Source organism: Daldinia childiae, assembly GCF_008694065.1.
Source record: "Daldinia childiae strain JS-1345 chromosome Unknown Scaffold8, whole genome shotgun sequence".
Classification (NCBI taxonomy): Eukaryota; Fungi; Ascomycota; class Sordariomycetes; order Xylariales; family Hypoxylaceae; genus Daldinia; species Daldinia childiae.
This window is the reverse complement of record NW_022984649.1, coordinates 891,369-907,491: the sequence shown is the minus strand read 5'-3', so window position 1 is coordinate 907,491 and position 16,123 is coordinate 891,369. Positions and strand designations below refer to the sequence as shown.

Here is a 16,123-nt window from a genome sequence, read left to right as displayed (position 1 = left end):
ATGAACGTCGTCAAATCTTTTGTTTTTTTCATTATAATAAACATCGCGATGCTATGGTGTATTATTCCTTCCTGGCTATGATATAAAAAACTTGGCCCCTATTCTTATTAGACATACAACAAACGTCATTATCAAACAGCCCGCAGTGGTAAAATATGCTGGACTAAAGCCTCGCGACGGCATAGCGGACATTCGGGTTTCTCGCGGACCCAGTCGCCAATGCAAGCCCAGCAGAAGACGTGACCGCATGGTGTGGCGGACGGATCTTTAAGCTCTTCGAGACACAACGTGCATTTGCGCTGCTGTGTACCCTTGATCCAACGCATACCCTTCTCGTCAGACAAGTCGTATCGGGGATTGCCGGTGCCTCCCGGCGGTGCTGGCGTGTGCGTCGCAGCCAAGACATCGATGCGAGTGGCGCCCTGGGAAGAGCCGGCAGCCGTTGCGAGGAGGAGCTCGTTATTAGAAGCGTAGGTATTGCCGTCGAGCGATACGGCGAGTATGCCATCGGGTCTGGCGCGCTCGGAACTAGCTGGGGAAGAGGGGGATGCGGAAGCAAACGCGGTCCGCACATGCAGATATCCTTGCACGGCCATCTGCACGGCTAGCAGCACGCCTAGAAGCTCGTACCCGGCGCGGTCGGACGACTCGCCCACCTTGCGCGTGAACACGTACCGCAGACCTGCGACCCGCTTCGCTAGCTCGTAGTACGACCCGCCGAAGTAGAATAGCGCGAGGCTGACGGCGTGGACGTGGGACTCGGAGGTTAGCGAGGGGAGGTGCGTGAGGAGGTAGGCTTGCAGCTTGTAGGACCAAGTCTGCTGCCGTTTGGTTTTCAGCTTGGCGTTGATTTCATCGGCGCTCGTCGTCGTTGTTGACGAGAGCCCTAGGTTCTGCTGCAGACGCGCGCGTATCCGGGCGCGGAGCTTGGGGAGCAGACGGGATAACCCGTACGGCGCGAGGATGCTCCCGGCGATGTAGAGGGCGCGGCGGTTCAGCGCGGGCAGAGCGCCGGTCTCGGATTCGACTTGGACTAGGCCGCAGTACTCCTCGCCGAGCGTGCGGTTGCCGAGGAGGGTTGTGAGGGTGAGGTACAGGAGGTCGGCGAGGGTGCGGGACTCGGGGGCCCAGGCGTGGGCGGAACGGGCGCCGAGGAGGTGTCGGTGCAGGTCGGCGATTTGGTTCGTGAGAAGGCCTTGGAAGTAGGCGTCTTTTTGGTGGGCGCGGATTATGTCGGGAGCGAAAGCATAGGGGTATGGGGAGGATGAGGTGGAGGATGGTGATGATGATGTCGGCGGTTCTGATGGGGAGAGAGAGGAGGATGGAGTACTGGAGGGCGGCGGTGGCGCTGTGTCGGTTGCCATTGTGGTAAAGTGCTATAATATGTTTGGTCGTGATGGCATATCAACAGAGATTTAAAGGCTCTCTAGCATATATAATTAAATCAATTAATTATATCGTTGATATTAAGGGTAGTATAAAACGACACGTCGTCTTGTTCGTTTGTAAAAAATTGTTGAAGCTGTAAAGTTCTAAATTGTGAAGCAGGTGAAGCAGTCAATATGCGATGCACCTGCAAGTATGTATTGTGAACCTCGGCGATTGGGTTAACCGTTCTTACCTCTACCACAGGCTAAGCCAGCCAGGGGTTTCGGCTGCTTCAACGCTAGCGCGGCAGGGATCCACGGTACTTCGTTATGGGTTAGCCTACCTAACCTAATGTAGTACCACGCCAAGGTGACGTCGCCAATATGTACATATGCTAAATTTCAAAAAAAAAAACGGTAATTATCTGGCATGTACGAATAATCGACCCTTATCTAGTATTTATGTACTAACAATTGACAAACATCGTTCACCAATTACACCCCGCGAACAAAGATATTCACGACCTCGGTATCTCACCAGTTCCCAATTCAAATTCTACGACCCCCGATCTCACTCGTTATCGTCCGTCTGGACTTTTGTTACGGAGCAGGGTCTCGATGCTAGGTTCTCAGAGTCGGCAGCGCCATGGACGGTGATCCAGCAGTCGAGCCGGAGCTTGACTCCTTCAGCTTGACGTTTCCCCTACCGTACCGCGTCGCCTTTATAATCGTGCTAGGTGCGTGTTTCCCCTCTACTTATTCCCCCATTCATTCATTCATACATACATACTCTCCACCAATTCGACACTAATATCCTCAAACAGCGGTCTGGGCTTGGGGCATCAACCTACACTACCTATACCTATCCGGCATCGACGTGCCCTCGCTGATCCGGTACCCGGGCCGGTCCTCGCCGCACCACCCGACGCACCACCTATCTACCTACCGCCTAGCCACCGTGCTCTCCGCCGTCTTCGCTTTCGCCCTGCTCGTCTTCTGGGCCTTTACGCATCGCGACCCGGACTTGGTGCTAGCCTGGGACTGGCTCCCATTGCTGTACCTGGCCGTGCTCATCGGCATCCTCGTCTTCGCGCCCTTCTTCAAGTCGCTATCGCATAGCGGGCGCACGCGTCTGCGCTCCACGCTCCGCCGCATTAGTGTCGGCGGGCTCGCCGAGGCCAAGGATGGCAAGTTTGGCGATATCCTGCTGGCTGATGTGCTGACTAGCTACGCCAAGGTCTTCGCGGACCTGTACGTTGCGCTATGCATGTTCTTCCGGTCCGAGGGTAGCGCGACTGCGCGCCCGGACCGTGGCTGCGGAGGCACTTTCATGGTGCCGATTGTCATGGCGGTGCCTTCGCTTATCCGTCTGCGCCAGTGCCTCATCGAGTACGGCCGGGTGCGGCGCGGGCGTATCACCGAGTCCACGGGCTGGGGTGGCCAGCATCTAGCCAACGCGCTCAAGTATTCCACCGCGTTTCCCGTGATCATTTTCAGCACGTTGCAGCGGAACTCTACGGGTGGACAACCTCCGCCCATTGGTTACTACCGGGCGTGGATTGTAGCCTGCATCGTCAATTCTCTGTACAGTTTCTACTGGGACGTAGCTAAGGATTGGGACTTAACACTATTCGACGCAAAAGCGAGGAGCGTACCAGACCTAACGGCGTTCGGTCTACGGCGGCGTCTGCATGTCGGGCCACCGGCGTTGTACTACGGCGTCATCGCGATGGACCTGATGCTACGGTGCACGTGGAGTTTAAAGATAAGCCCGCATCTAGGCCGGATGGCTGACTGGGAGGGATCCATCTTTGTGATCGAGTTGCTCGAAGTCTTCCGCCGATGGGTGTGGATATTTTTCCGTGTCGAGACCGAATGGATCCGTAATATGAACGTCGCCGGCCCTGGTGCTGACGACATCCTGCTCCCAGACTACCACAATAACAATATTCAAGGCCCCAGATATCAAGATGACGACTAGGAGCGGAGCATCGGACGAGGGCGGTCACGAAATGGGATCAGAAGATAGATCTATCGAAATCTAATAAAAGGGATACTACAGAGGGGTGCCTTCACGTTATAAGAATCATGAGAATAGAATAGGGGGTGCGTATATCTGTCCTATATATGCTCACGTGTCGGCGTCATAGTTGCATTGCAGGCGTTGTTTATTAGATTAGGTACGGTTAAGCAGGTAGGCTGTTGATTGCTAGCTAATAGAATATTAGGATATGCTAATCAGGTATATCATCATTGGAGGCGTAGATATATATAGTGAATTTTCCTGAGGCCATTATTGACAGACGTTTCACATGTAAATAGTTGACTCACTGCATACTTCTAACTTGAGACTACGTTTACCAATGCTTTTCTTTAGGTTTTTGACTTCAGTTATTCATTTTGAATTCATCAGATGCGCACATGCGACTACCTACAGTTCAGTAGGTCTATAAAACGACTGCCCCTTGGTATCCTGTTCTTCCCGCCCCCTTTTCCCATGCGATGGTTTGATATAAGTACACGTACGCCAAAAGCACCGCAAGCGCCAAGGCTATGCTCTTCCCAGTTGCATATCCAATGCGACTAGTGACCCAGTGGAAATTCGAGAGGAAGTAGTGACAATAGATATAGACAGCCAGAATGCTAATTGCAGCAACCGTCGACGGCCGCCACGGTATTCTATACTATAGAAACGACGCGAACCACGGCCGTTTTATGGTGGTAGGCTGCTTTAGCTTATTCAGGCAATACGAGCCATAATTCCTTGGTGACGGCCCGGGACATTCGCAACGGCACCCAATGCCGTTATCCTCCTCCGCCGCCCACGTTCCGCTCCCGAGTAGCTGTGACTCTGGGAGTTGTCCGCCTGGCGCGTTGGCCGGACATTGGTATAGGAGAGCATGTCGATATCCGAAATCCTCGAAATGGTGTACCTTTCGCGGGTCTGCAAGCATCGCTATGGCAAGAGAGTGCACTGCCGCGTCGCCCCACTACAACGTTATTAGTTTGATAGTCTTCAATCCAGCACCGGAATCCTAGATTCTATTGTACCACTTACCCGCTCAAAGTAAAATCCTCCCTTCTTATCTAAGTAGTCGAAGAGGTCTTGGTACGCCCTTGTTCGGAAGAAATCCATATCGGCAATCTCGAAGTTGCTCCAGTAGTGGCACAGACTCCACGCATCGCCGTACGCATCGCGATTCGGCAACCAGCTCATGAATCGCCGGAATGGGTACGGCATCCATGAAGCTGATACCGTAGCCTTCCAGAGGCTGCTCGTGGGAATGCCCATCATCTCCTTCCAGTCGGCGATCGAGCGGTATAAACCCGGGCATGACTTTCCCACTTCCCATAACGCAATCGTAAACCCGTAGACCTTCTTATGTCGTGCCATATGTACAAAGGGATCGTACGTGATCGCGCAGGTAAAGTCGACGTCAGGTTCGAGTCGCCAGTACCATTTGTACTTCTTTAGCACATCGAGCTGATAAAATTTGCTTCAAGGTTCGTCAGTTCGGATGGTGATTCTAAATGCGAAATGCGAAATGCGCTATACGCTACGTCCGTAACTCTCCTCTCTACACGGGATGAAACTTACCCCGAATAAAAGCGACACATATGGTGGTACCCTTCTTCCCCAGCATGTGGGATACCCCTTTCTCCTTGCTCCTTAATATTTTGCTTTGCTGCATCTATATCTACACCCTCTGGAAACGTCCATTGCGCCTGGGGTATAACATCAAAGGTGGCTAGTCCTCGGGCCGTTTTATTTAGAACCTCTATGAAGTTGGGATCCCATTTCTCATCGTTTAGGAATACGTATGGATAGTCGAACCACCTGTTGAATTGCTGTTCTATCGAGGTAACTGTCCTGTTGGCTTTCTCCAGTTCATTATTCCGTGCAAGCATTACCAAAGCCGCATTTTCTCGTTTTGCGCTGACGTCGGGCTCCTGGCACGAGGTGAAAAACGGTGCATCAAGCTCGCTCGCAGGTCGTGGCACGCTATATTGCCATTGGTGTACGACAACCTCGAAAATAAAAGGTCCAGCGACAGTAAGTATCAGCCAGAGTGGCAGTCGTCGTGCGGGACGGATAATCCGTCGTAACATGGTACGGGTTCTGTCCTCGTGCCCTTCTCAGATCATGGTCCAAGTGTGTCTTCCTGCAAATTCGAGGAAAACGTCGGGGGGAAATGATATCGATAGCCAGGATGGGATCGATTGGACTATGACAAATGATAAATCAAAATAATGCAGGGGGGGACAAGAGAAAAGGGAGAAAGGGTCCTCAGCATGTATAAAAAAAAAAGAGGGCAACGAAAAGGCAACAGAATCCACACACGCGCCTGATAAAAGTCTACAAGTTGTGGTTTTCCAACCGATTAGGACTGATTACCTCCAGGCTGCAGGCTGTAGGCTGTAGGCTGCAGTCTCGGGGTTAAGCCTCTGCGGCACAGAAAGCCAGAAAGCTGAGAGGTGCCAGGAAGATGGACTGGGCTTTCTGGGTTGGCTTGGATGCTGGATGGATGGCAGATGGCAATTGGTAGATGAGGCTGAGCCGCAACAAAATTGGACGGGGATGCAACACAAAGCGTGGAGAATTAAGTAAAAATAGGAGAAATCTTTCATTTTAATGAGCCACGGTCCTTGTATTATGGTCTTATGGTTTTGACACCAAAATCCAATTGTCGGTGAGTGATAATAGATGGGATTTTCCCACCGTCAGCGGTTAGTACTACATTTCTCTTTTGTTGTGAATTTGAATGTTGTAGAGGTTTAGTTTGATTTTGTTTAGTTTGGTTTCTCTTGCCTGGTGACATTTCAATGTTGGATGGATGGAAGTCTTTGAATAGGAGGTACATGTGTATGTACTACATGTACTACATGTACTTTAGCTTCCATTGGTGCTTCGTACACGTGTGTACCTCCTAAGGTACCTAAATGAGGTATGCAACTTCCAAGCTTGGTATTCAAAGTGCGATATAATCATGATTGCCGAAGGAACGAACTGATTAGTACGATAATTGAAACTTGATGTAGGTACATGCCCTAGAATGCTTGCAATATCCGTAAGGCAGTAGTGTTATAATTCGCTATTCAGGGTAGCACAGCCGCGTCATAGTCCATCACATAGAAAAGACCTGCACAACGTGAAGATACTTGAAGCACCACACTATATCCCCAAGTTATTTGAAACATGTACCGATCAGCCCTACGTCTAGCTTATAAAGATCTTGTAAATAAATACATTGTTACAATGAATATATCTAATATTCTCGTGAATAGTAGGATTCGGATATCTTTAATTGCCATAGACCGTGATATTAAATATATCAATAATATATTAATAAAGTGAAATAGTTTAAGTATTGCTAGTTAACGCTCTAGTTATACGATCCGAAAGTTTAAGTACCCAAGGCTTCGGATGATACCTAGAAGCCGAGCTCAAGCTATGTGCGGAATACCCGGACTCCGATATGCAAGCCCCCCACCTTTGCCGAACCGCCCGCGATTTAACTCTTGCTTATCTCTAACCTACTAAACTGCCTCCTAGGTATATAAGCCTATCCTTCAACATCACTCTTATAATTCCGTCATAGGCCATACATACATATACGCCATACTTTGAGTTGATACGATATCGTCTTCTTATTGCGTAGCTTGCGTTTGTCAATTTAAAACCCAATGGACTTCGTCAACCATCGCGTAGCCCAAGAGGCCGCTAAAGACCCCTCTGAGATCTAGTGCGTTCTTATAACTACTTACCTACCCTATAGCCGAAACTTAAGCTAACAAAGCTATCGCAGTACCGGTCTCGTCACGCCTCTCAATATCATACTCCTCCTCATCACCCTATACACGACGTACCTACTCTATAAACCCTCCCCTCCAGTATCGTTTCCGCGCGAACCGCCTGCCATCGTCTTCCGAACATTCACCCCACACACCCTACTACACTTTAACGGAGAGGAGGGCAAACCGGTGTACTTAGCAGTACGCGGCCGTGTCTTCGACGTCACGAGCGGTCGTAACTTCTACGGTCCCGGTGGTCCCTACGAGAATTTCGCTGGTCGCGATGCTTCGCGCGGCCTTGCGTTCCATAGCTTCGACGAGGAGATGCTGACCAAGGATCTCGATGGGCCTCTAGATAAACTAGAGGGCCTTGGACCCGAGGAGTGGGAGAGCTTGCAGGGCTGGGAGGAGAGATTCAACAGCAAGTATATGGTTGTTGGAAAACTGGTTGCCGCGGCTGATGCGTAAAATGGTCTCGACCGAACCTACGGAGGCTAAATTAGATGGGACGAATTATGGTAATGTTCTTGAGCGCTCGGTCTTTTATTTACGGCTAGTGTTAGCTACCTCTATTACTATCTACAGATGGAAAATAAAGGATTTTTACCTATGAAGATGCTCAGTCAAGTTCAAGCCCATGCTAATATTTGTTTGCTTTAACTATTTATATGCATAGAAAATTTCATTGCCTAATGTGCATTATGATAGATCATAATCGACATCTTGATATAAGAAAAGTCTATTTTGCAAGACGAGATAGTTGTTCGCCAACATTCTTGGACTATAACTCTCTCTTTTACAATTGTATTCCATGTTCGAGTTCCGTTAACAAGGTAACTATATATATATTACAACGTAAATATCTTAGGTTCTTGTGGGATTTTCGTCATATGGCCGTTGGGTACACTGTACGCTGTCTATTGTTAGATGTATATATATTACCCTGTAATTGTTGTTTGCCTGTTGTCTCGTTCTTCACGGATGACAACCTCCACACCTCCACTAGAAACTATCGTGTAGAACACAACCTAACGAGATTTTTTATCAACTTCTACCTAGGTAAGGTACCCTGTCCTTGCGTTCCCCGGCAGTTCTACTGTCTTGATACATTTCCACCGCCCACGATTCCAAGGCAGAAAAGAAGTTGGAAACACGTGTACCTACCTATTTACTCTAGCTAGGTTACTCGAACCTCTTTACCAGCTCCTTTTCCCCTCAAAATGAACTAGGTACTGCCTTCATCTAATAGAATCCCCCACTACCAATAATCTCTACCTAAAAGTAAAGACAACTTGAATCATATTTGCCATGATGTCCTCCCTTATCCTCATCCTTCTGTCCTTCATTTCGCAGGCAGCTGCCTACCCTACAGCGGATACCAATGCTGGCATTTCAAACCTTACATCTCTTGCCGATGGAATCTGGCCTACAAATCTTCCGAATGGCACTGTCGTATTCAACAATGTGACAGCAGGCGATGAGCGTGTAAGTTAGCTGAAAAATTGGCTTCTATTCCGTCCAATTTCGTGCTGCCCCTTTAACACGTCACTACTCCCCCCTTTCCTAAATTACAGCAAATTCTAACAAAGCCTATCAGTTCAACGAGCATTGGCAATACGACAACTCCGATGAGTGTAAATGGGCCATGAGCTATATCCCCTTCGTCAGTTCCGAGTGCACAGAGTATTGCGACGCCGACACCTACAACTGGGGTAAACAGTATCACCGCCTCCGCTACCATATGTGAGAAGCTACGATAGTCCCATATTCTCCATAAGAGCCTTCGGTACTAACACCGCTTAAATCAATTTAGCAGGCTTTCGGGGAACGGTCAGGACCCCCACCTCTGGTGTGACAACTTTAGGGTGAGAATGATGCGCGACTGTGCCGTCCGGAAACCCGACTTCTTCAACTGCAATACTGGCAGAGCTCCAGCGTCACCTATGCTGGATAGCTGGGCTGCCACACCCGCTGGAGTCGTGAAAGCGACCGGCATCAACCTTAGATTCGACTTTAGTCCATACTGGAACTCCCGTGACGCACAGCACGACTGTGTTAGATCGGCTATCCGTGAAGCAACTTGCGCTGGAACGGTTTTCACCAACGGTCTTAGATGCATCCCTGTGTTGTATAAGTCTCCGAACGCAGGTACCGTAAGTGAAAGATCTTTGCGCATAAGCAATGTCTTGATACTAATCCTATAATATTATCTTTAGGCCGAGTTTGACGAGTCCTACGTACCACCTAATCCGCGGTGTCTCTATACCTATGAGGTCCCGGAAGAGTCAACATGAACAAGCCTAGTATAAGAGTAAAGTGGGCATATCCGAATGAATCCCTATGTATGCTGTAGCCATGGAAGTCACTCTCTACCGGTAGTTGAATACAATTTGCCTCTTTCGATATATCATGCTGAACAGTGAATTTATAATGAATAGCTCAATATGATAGAAATTCAATGTATATCAAGCCATCGATCTCAATTGGATATACTATAAAATGAAAGGTGCCTATCTATTGAGTACCTGAGACAAATAGAGTTCTTTCCCCTCTTACGAGTCAGTGTACTCCTTATGGTAAAATTTTAGACATTCCTTAGGAATATATGGGTGGGAAAATCAATAAAACCTGCTCATAGGAATAGTATATGTCGACTACAGAAGTCCCCTGTTATCATCCCTCGATGCCGTCAAGTTACCGCTATATTTATTACACATATCTTACTATTGTTAAAACGATGTAGTTGTGGGAAATGAAGCTACTAAGAGGTCAATAAATCTAGGAACTTTAACACTGGATAATTAATATATCCCTCTACCTCAAGAGCCGTATATAGTTTCGATATGAGGTCATGGTTGATACGCGAGACGTTGCTGTGATATATGGTTACAATTTTCAATTTCATGTTCAGGGGTTAATCCCTACGGATAGAGCCAATGGATTGAAACCCCTTATATCAACTTCTATACGCGTGATATATCTTTCGTGGCGTACCAAACTCCTAATTTTTATAACTACTAACCTAGAGATATCCAATATAGTCAATCTTCATATCACGTAATTCAGTATCTTTTAAATTTATGACCTCGTTGGTAATCTAAATGTGATATGAATCGTGGGCTAATATGGGGAAATTGATATTTCCAGCTATGGAGCTACAATCCACATTCGCGAAATTCTACGTGTCCAATTAGGAGCCACCGGTCTGCGAACTCCTTCAGACTATTTAACCGGCTAGCTGTAGATATCAAAATGTCGTCGATTATCATAGTAAGACGATTCCACGTGATTCTATATAATTAATAACTAACAACATCTCTATGCCAGATTAGGTACGTGTTCGTATTCTTTATTAGTTGCTCACCAAGAGGTTAGTCTGGACTTGGCTAGCGACTAAACATTCGATGCCGACTAGTTTCTGATCTATGCCGTTGGTGTCTTGTTCCATCCCGTATCTGAATCCTACCTGTAAAACCAACAGCGCTATTTAAACTATCCACTTCTCCTCATTTTCAGATGCATTCGAGGTTACCAAGATATTTATCCAAGGTCTTCAATCACTCTCCTAATATGGCCAATCACGACGAGTCCACGCCCGCGCCCACCACCACCTCCCCTACTGCTGTTTCTCCTATTGCTTCTCCTACTGCTTCTCCCGCTGCTTCCCCCACTACTGCTGCTCCCGTATCTCCGAAGCCAGAGGCGGCGACTTTAGATAAACCAACTACATCGGCTGAGTCCGCTAGCCCTGCGGAACACTCAACGCCGAATGTAGTACCAGGATGGACAGATGAGCCAATCGAGGCCGCTCCACATGTAAGAAGATCTGACGTTCGAAGCCACTAGTTTAAGAAAAGCTGTAGCACGTATAGTTTGACTGACAATTGTCTACAAGGAGGAGGGCGATAATTATGATGATGCAGATTCTGCTCTAGGAGAAGGTGATACGTAAGAAGTGCCTTTTCTTAATAAGAGATGCCCTGCCGAAGCTAGAATAGCTATAACAAGATAAAAACACAAGTCTAACAAGAAGCCGATAGTGCAAGTTCGACAGCATCTCTGACTGAGAGTGTTCTTGAATATCGCACACTTAATGGTCGTACGTATAATAGCGGCAGGCATGGAACTGATAAGTACTGGGGACCCAACGATGAACGACAAAATGAAGCTATGGACATGAAGTAAGCCGCAATGATCTGAAGTGACTTAAATCCTCTAATATCTTCTTAGCCATCATTTCTTGACCCTCTGTCTGGGTGGCAATCTTTTCCTAGCCCCTTTAAAGGATGATGTAGAAGTGAGCGTATATATATATCTACCTTAGTAGGAGTTTGACTAACATTCTACAGCGAGTACTCGACATTGGTACTGGAACAGGTGAATTGACCCTCAAAAGTAAACCCTGGCTTATTACTAACCAACTATTCAGGATTATGGCCAATGTAATCAAATTGTCCTACGCCATATTGTATTCGGAACACTAATAAGGCTTTAGTGATATGGGAGACGAATACCCAAACTGTGAGGTTATTGGAACGGATCTATCACCGATCCAACCAACTTGGTGTCCACCTAACGTCAAATTCGAAATTGACGACCTGGAACAAGAATGGACATATGCTCCCAATAGCTTTGACTACATACATATCCGGTACATGGTAGGTAGCGTGTCGGATTGGCCGAAGTTATTCAGGCAAGCATTCAGAGCGCTCAAACCCGGCGGATGGATCGAGAGTTTTGAAGTCGAAGCCGACTACCGTAGTGACGATGGCACCCTAAAACCCGACTCGGCTATGATCATGTGGCGCGACTTATTCACCGAAGGCGGCAAGAAGCTAGGCTACTCGTTTACTCTTCTCTCGGATGACGTCCAGAGGAAAGGGATTGAAGACGCTGGTTTCGTCGACTTAACGGTTAAGGATATTAAGGTGTGTCGTTTGGCTTTTCCGAGTTTAGGTCATCCAACTTTTCTAATCATATTAGGTACCTATGGGTCCCTGGCCGGCAGATCCGAAGTTGAAGGAGATTGGACAGTGGGCTCAATATACTCTTGAGCAGGACCTAGAGGGTGAGTGGCTTCCTCCCAATTTACTGCCGGTTTGATAAATCTGTTAGTTAGAAGCTGACATGTTCTCATAGGTTTCGTCATGTTTATGTGGAACACGGTCCTAGGCCGCTCGTTAGAGGAAATGCAAGTATTCCTCGCAACTTTCCGTAAAGAATTACGGTCTAGCAGGACGATTCACGCATACCTACCACAGCGGGTTGTATATGCGCGAAAGCCAGAGGCTGCGTAGATGAACTCTTGAAATAGTGATCGATGAAGCATTAAGTAAGTACCTAAGGCTCTTAACTGATAGCGTCGAGAGGGTTACAGAAAAACGGATGATGCTCAAAAAATTTAATTGTTGATATCTTTAACGATATTTTAGTATATATAAGACTTGGTTAACTTACGTATAATCGATTATCTACCTTAGGATATTATCTGTAGTCATAAATGGCACGTGGTATTCTGCTTTTCCCTTTCAGTTGTTGAAGAGCCTATTCAGGTAAATTGCACGACGTATCTAAAGCATCTATTGGTCGAATTAAATTGCTAAATTTAGTTCCATCCATGTGATATATGATATAATATATATGTCGTATAGTTTGCCTGTAGATATCCCTGTTTCTGCTCGGTCCTCCGAAGTATGATTCGGACTGCGGAGTTACTTGGATCACCTAAAATAGCTATCACCCTATAACTATCTCAGTCTTTTTGTAGTTATAACTTTTAGAGCTGATGAGTATATACTCTTTTACCTTTCTACATAGTAAAAGTTTAGCACTTGAGGCTTTTCTGTATCTACCCACTTTCTCTCCGAGTATTCTCCTGAATAGTATTCAACTAGTAACTAAAGTGTTCGTCACACTTATATCAAACTTATACCTCCCAATACTACAATTAACCCCCAATGCATAATTCTAGTTTCGAATCTCCGCGTGCTATGGCTCGTTGACGGTCCGGCAGCACCGTTTGCAAACTGTACGAAGAAATCGTTTGTTAAGCCCGCAGGTGTGCATATCGTCCCCGCAGCACAGTCCATCACGGCGCTCCACTGTCCAGCCGCACAGCGCTGCCACTGATTCGTAAGGCAGTTCCATTGACCCTCGGACCCTTCACACGATGATCCCTCTTCCATTTGTCTTTTTTCAATCGTGGCGTTGCCATATCTGCTTCCGGAGTTGCTTATTTCCGGTTGGTCTGTAAAATCCGAGACTGAGGATAGTGGTTTTGTAGGTGATGCTAACGCTAACGGCGATGCGAGGACTAATGGTGCTAACAAGTGTAACATGTTTATGAGTAATATGATCGTTATTGATCTGGAGTATCTTTCTCGAGAAGGCATCGTGATGTGTATGAGGTAAGTAAGGGATATGAAGGCGATGTTTTTGGTTGTAAGCTCTGTTCTATAATAATGCGCTTAGGACTATGAAATGAGTCAAGCATTAGTAAATAACATACATTACGCACGATAGAGTTATTAAATAACCATAGTTACTGCTCCTATGGAAATGTTATAATTGCTTTTATACGCCTTGCTGTTGTGCTTGCTCACCGCTGTATTACGTGGCTTCCAATCGGCACTGCTACCCGATCCGAACGTGGGCATATTCAATTGGCGAAGAAGCTTCGAAGAAATCTAATTGCAGTAAGTCATACCTAGGTTTCTATGATATAACAGTATGAGAAGATGCTGAATTCTAGTCTTCGTGTGACTCTACCTTTGGTGTGTGGATAATGTATTTGACTACTTGCTACGATTGGATGAATGATAATGAAACGAGGTGAATGCATTAAGTAGAGGTAGCTATTAATCCTTCGTATGATGAGGGTATACTTTGTATTAATTCTAAGTAGAAAAGCCTGATATATGTCTCTGGTTGCGCATGCTTGAACTTTGTGAATCGTCCAGACCCGACTCAGGATCTGGTTCATTGCGCCTCCTTCCGAAGGAGCGAAGTGCTCTTCTGGATACCATACTATCGAAAATAGAAGTGGGAGTTAAGAGTGTTAACAATATAACCTCATCTTCTCCCCTAGCTCCCTCGTGGTAATTATTCGTAGCCCTGCCGTGGAGATACGAATCTTGAAGATTTCTATTTTGAAAGTTCTTGAGGGCCATTTCCTTCATGCCCTAGGCTATCTATACAAGCTTCTCGCTCAATCCTATAATGCTCAGATTCGGTTTCAACAAGAGTCTGTACAATTCTAGATTCACGTTGATCAAACTTCGTGCGTATCCTAGCGTTTACTGTATAAGTAGATGGGTTGAGAGTCCTATGGCTCAATAGGGGCGTATGTTTCTCGCCCCTTTTGCTCATTTTGCAAATTATCATTGGCTACCTAGGTAGTCATGTGGTATTTAAAAGAGCTAACATACCGAAGGATAAGTATCCTTCAAAGGGTTTTCTATAGGAATAAGATCGTGTCGTTTGGCATTCATGATTATATACTCAAATGAGATGTCAGTAGCAATGTTACGTATTCTAGCATTCCAACATAAAGAACTATTTAGTTCAATATAATAGTACAATTTTCCTTTGTGCACAATATATTTATTTAGCAAGGGATTTACTTAGCCACTAGAAGAGCGTAATTATTATCCCTTACGTCTAAGTCTCGAAGCTAAGGAAAAGAGTGCTACCCTTTTGAAGCGGACCCGAACTTGCTTAGCCAAGGACTTAATAGACAATAGCTTCAATTAACTACAAAGTGTCACCCTCCATAATCGGACTATGTATAATAGCAATGTATTTAGTATCGTCATGCGGTAGTCAAGTCGTGTTGCCTTTGTTGTGAGAGTAACCTGATCAAAGGATTTATGAATGTTTTCTTCGCGTTTTGAATCTTGACCATGTTCTTGTAGCTGTTCACGTACGCCGTAGTGCGCTGTGTCTATCTCCTATACTTTCACCTAGCTTCTAAATTTCTAGGACCTAAACTGGCGCTTATATCGAACTTCTATTATGCATACAGTTGGTATGTAGATCCTATTTGAGGTCGACATGGAAAACCTAACGAGTTAGGTTGCGGGGAAGATACCCATGGGTAGTGTAGTAGAGCAGCTTCCACCCAGAGCGTTAGCTTTAGTCAAATCATCCCAAGTACGACAAGAAGTTTTCCAACGACGACCTTAATTGCTTTACCCCTTTTTATAGGCCCTAGAGCTTGTACGGGAAGGGAAATTGCCTGGAGCTGTTCCTTGCTAAGGTGCTATGGACCTTCGACTTGGAAATGGTCTGCGGACAGGATAAAACATTCGATAAGGACTTTTTGACTCATGTTATGTGGGCTAGGCCGGAGGTGCGGGTGGAATTCTTGCAACGATGAACTACAAGTTGAAGTGTAGAACGGATTCTATGCCACGTTCATTACGAAGTACAAGATGGTTATCTTAAAATGCACTTAACGGGGGTTGGTGGAGAAAAGATGAGCCCGTTAGTTGAATTGTCCGTGCTAAAAGGATAGAATTGGCGCACTCTTAAATAGGGGTTAGGGGTTCAGGAATCTATTCTCGGCTGCCCCTGAGCACCGGCTCTTGCTAGCAAAAACCAAGCGTTTCATTCATTCCTCCCATAATTGCATTCCATGAAGTTAATTGAGTCCTAAATATGCAGCCCAGCAAGAATACGGCGTCGCCTACTGGTACTCTGGCAGCATACGAATGTTGAAGAGGGCTGTCGTGAAGGTGTAGACGATATTAGGAATCTCCCATGTTTAAGGTACCTACCTACCTACCTACTTAATGCAGTTTTCATAATGCGGTTTGTGGAAAAAACTATGCCTCTAGTAGATAGAAGAAGATCGATGAAGCTGGTAAGATTAATGGTGAAAATAGTCCTTTAGTTCTCGCCTTTAATCTTTAACGAGTATTAGTTAAGAGTCATCCGCGTCAAGCCGGATTGTCTGCCCACCA

General features: G+C 46.3%; 6 protein-coding genes across 6 annotated transcripts; 4 read left to right on the top strand and 2 right to left on the bottom strand.

Annotated features, from left to right (window-relative positions):
• Nucleotides 1-131: 131 nt before the first annotated feature.
• On the bottom strand, nt 132-1,364 carry GL218_07010 (Peroxisome biogenesis factor 10; the record flags this gene model as incomplete). The annotated part of the gene is made up of 1 exon (XM_033583750.1): nt 132-1,364. The coding sequence occupies one exon, from the start codon at nt 1,362-1,364 to the stop codon at nt 132-134; it is 1,233 nt and encodes a 410-aa protein (XP_033432843.1).
• Nucleotides 1,365-2,013: 649 nt separating this feature from the next.
• On the top strand, nt 2,014-3,348 carry GL218_07009 (Protein ERD1 like protein 1; the record flags this gene model as incomplete). Its single annotated transcript, XM_033583749.1, has 2 exons — nt 2,014-2,104; nt 2,192-3,348. The coding sequence occupies 2 exons, from the start codon at nt 2,014-2,016 to the stop codon at nt 3,346-3,348; spliced, it is 1,248 nt and encodes a 415-aa protein (XP_033433075.1).
• Nucleotides 3,349-4,051: 703 nt separating this feature from the next.
• GL218_07008 (putative mannosyltransferase KTR5) lies at nt 4,052-5,477 on the bottom strand (the record flags this gene model as incomplete). The annotated part of the gene is made up of 3 exons (XM_033583748.1): nt 4,052-4,357; nt 4,426-4,864; nt 4,966-5,477. 3 exons carry the CDS (start codon nt 5,475-5,477, stop codon nt 4,052-4,054), a joined length of 1,257 nt encoding a protein of 418 aa, XP_033433076.1.
• A 1,575-nt stretch (nt 5,478-7,052) lies between these two features.
• On the top strand, nt 7,053-7,628 carry GL218_07007 (Damage response protein 1; the record flags this gene model as incomplete). The annotated part of the gene is made up of 2 exons (XM_033583747.1): nt 7,053-7,111; nt 7,175-7,628. 2 exons carry the CDS (start codon nt 7,053-7,055, stop codon nt 7,626-7,628), a joined length of 513 nt encoding a protein of 170 aa, XP_033433083.1.
• An 840-nt stretch (nt 7,629-8,468) lies between these two features.
• On the top strand, nt 8,469-9,454 carry GL218_07006 (uncharacterized protein; the record flags this gene model as incomplete). Its single annotated transcript, XM_033583746.1, has 4 exons — nt 8,469-8,645; nt 8,758-8,903; nt 8,974-9,313; nt 9,377-9,454. 4 exons carry the CDS (start codon nt 8,469-8,471, stop codon nt 9,452-9,454), a joined length of 741 nt encoding a protein of 246 aa, XP_033433084.1.
• Nucleotides 9,455-10,730: 1,276 nt separating this feature from the next.
• On the top strand, nt 10,731-12,457 carry GL218_07005 (uncharacterized protein; the record flags this gene model as incomplete). Its single annotated transcript, XM_033583745.1, has 9 exons — nt 10,731-10,976; nt 11,056-11,108; nt 11,201-11,341; nt 11,391-11,457; nt 11,510-11,537; nt 11,590-11,602; nt 11,656-12,088; nt 12,144-12,228; nt 12,300-12,457. The coding sequence occupies 9 exons, from the start codon at nt 10,731-10,733 to the stop codon at nt 12,455-12,457; spliced, it is 1,224 nt and encodes a 407-aa protein (XP_033433081.1).
• Nucleotides 12,458-16,123: the final 3,666 nt, after the last annotated feature.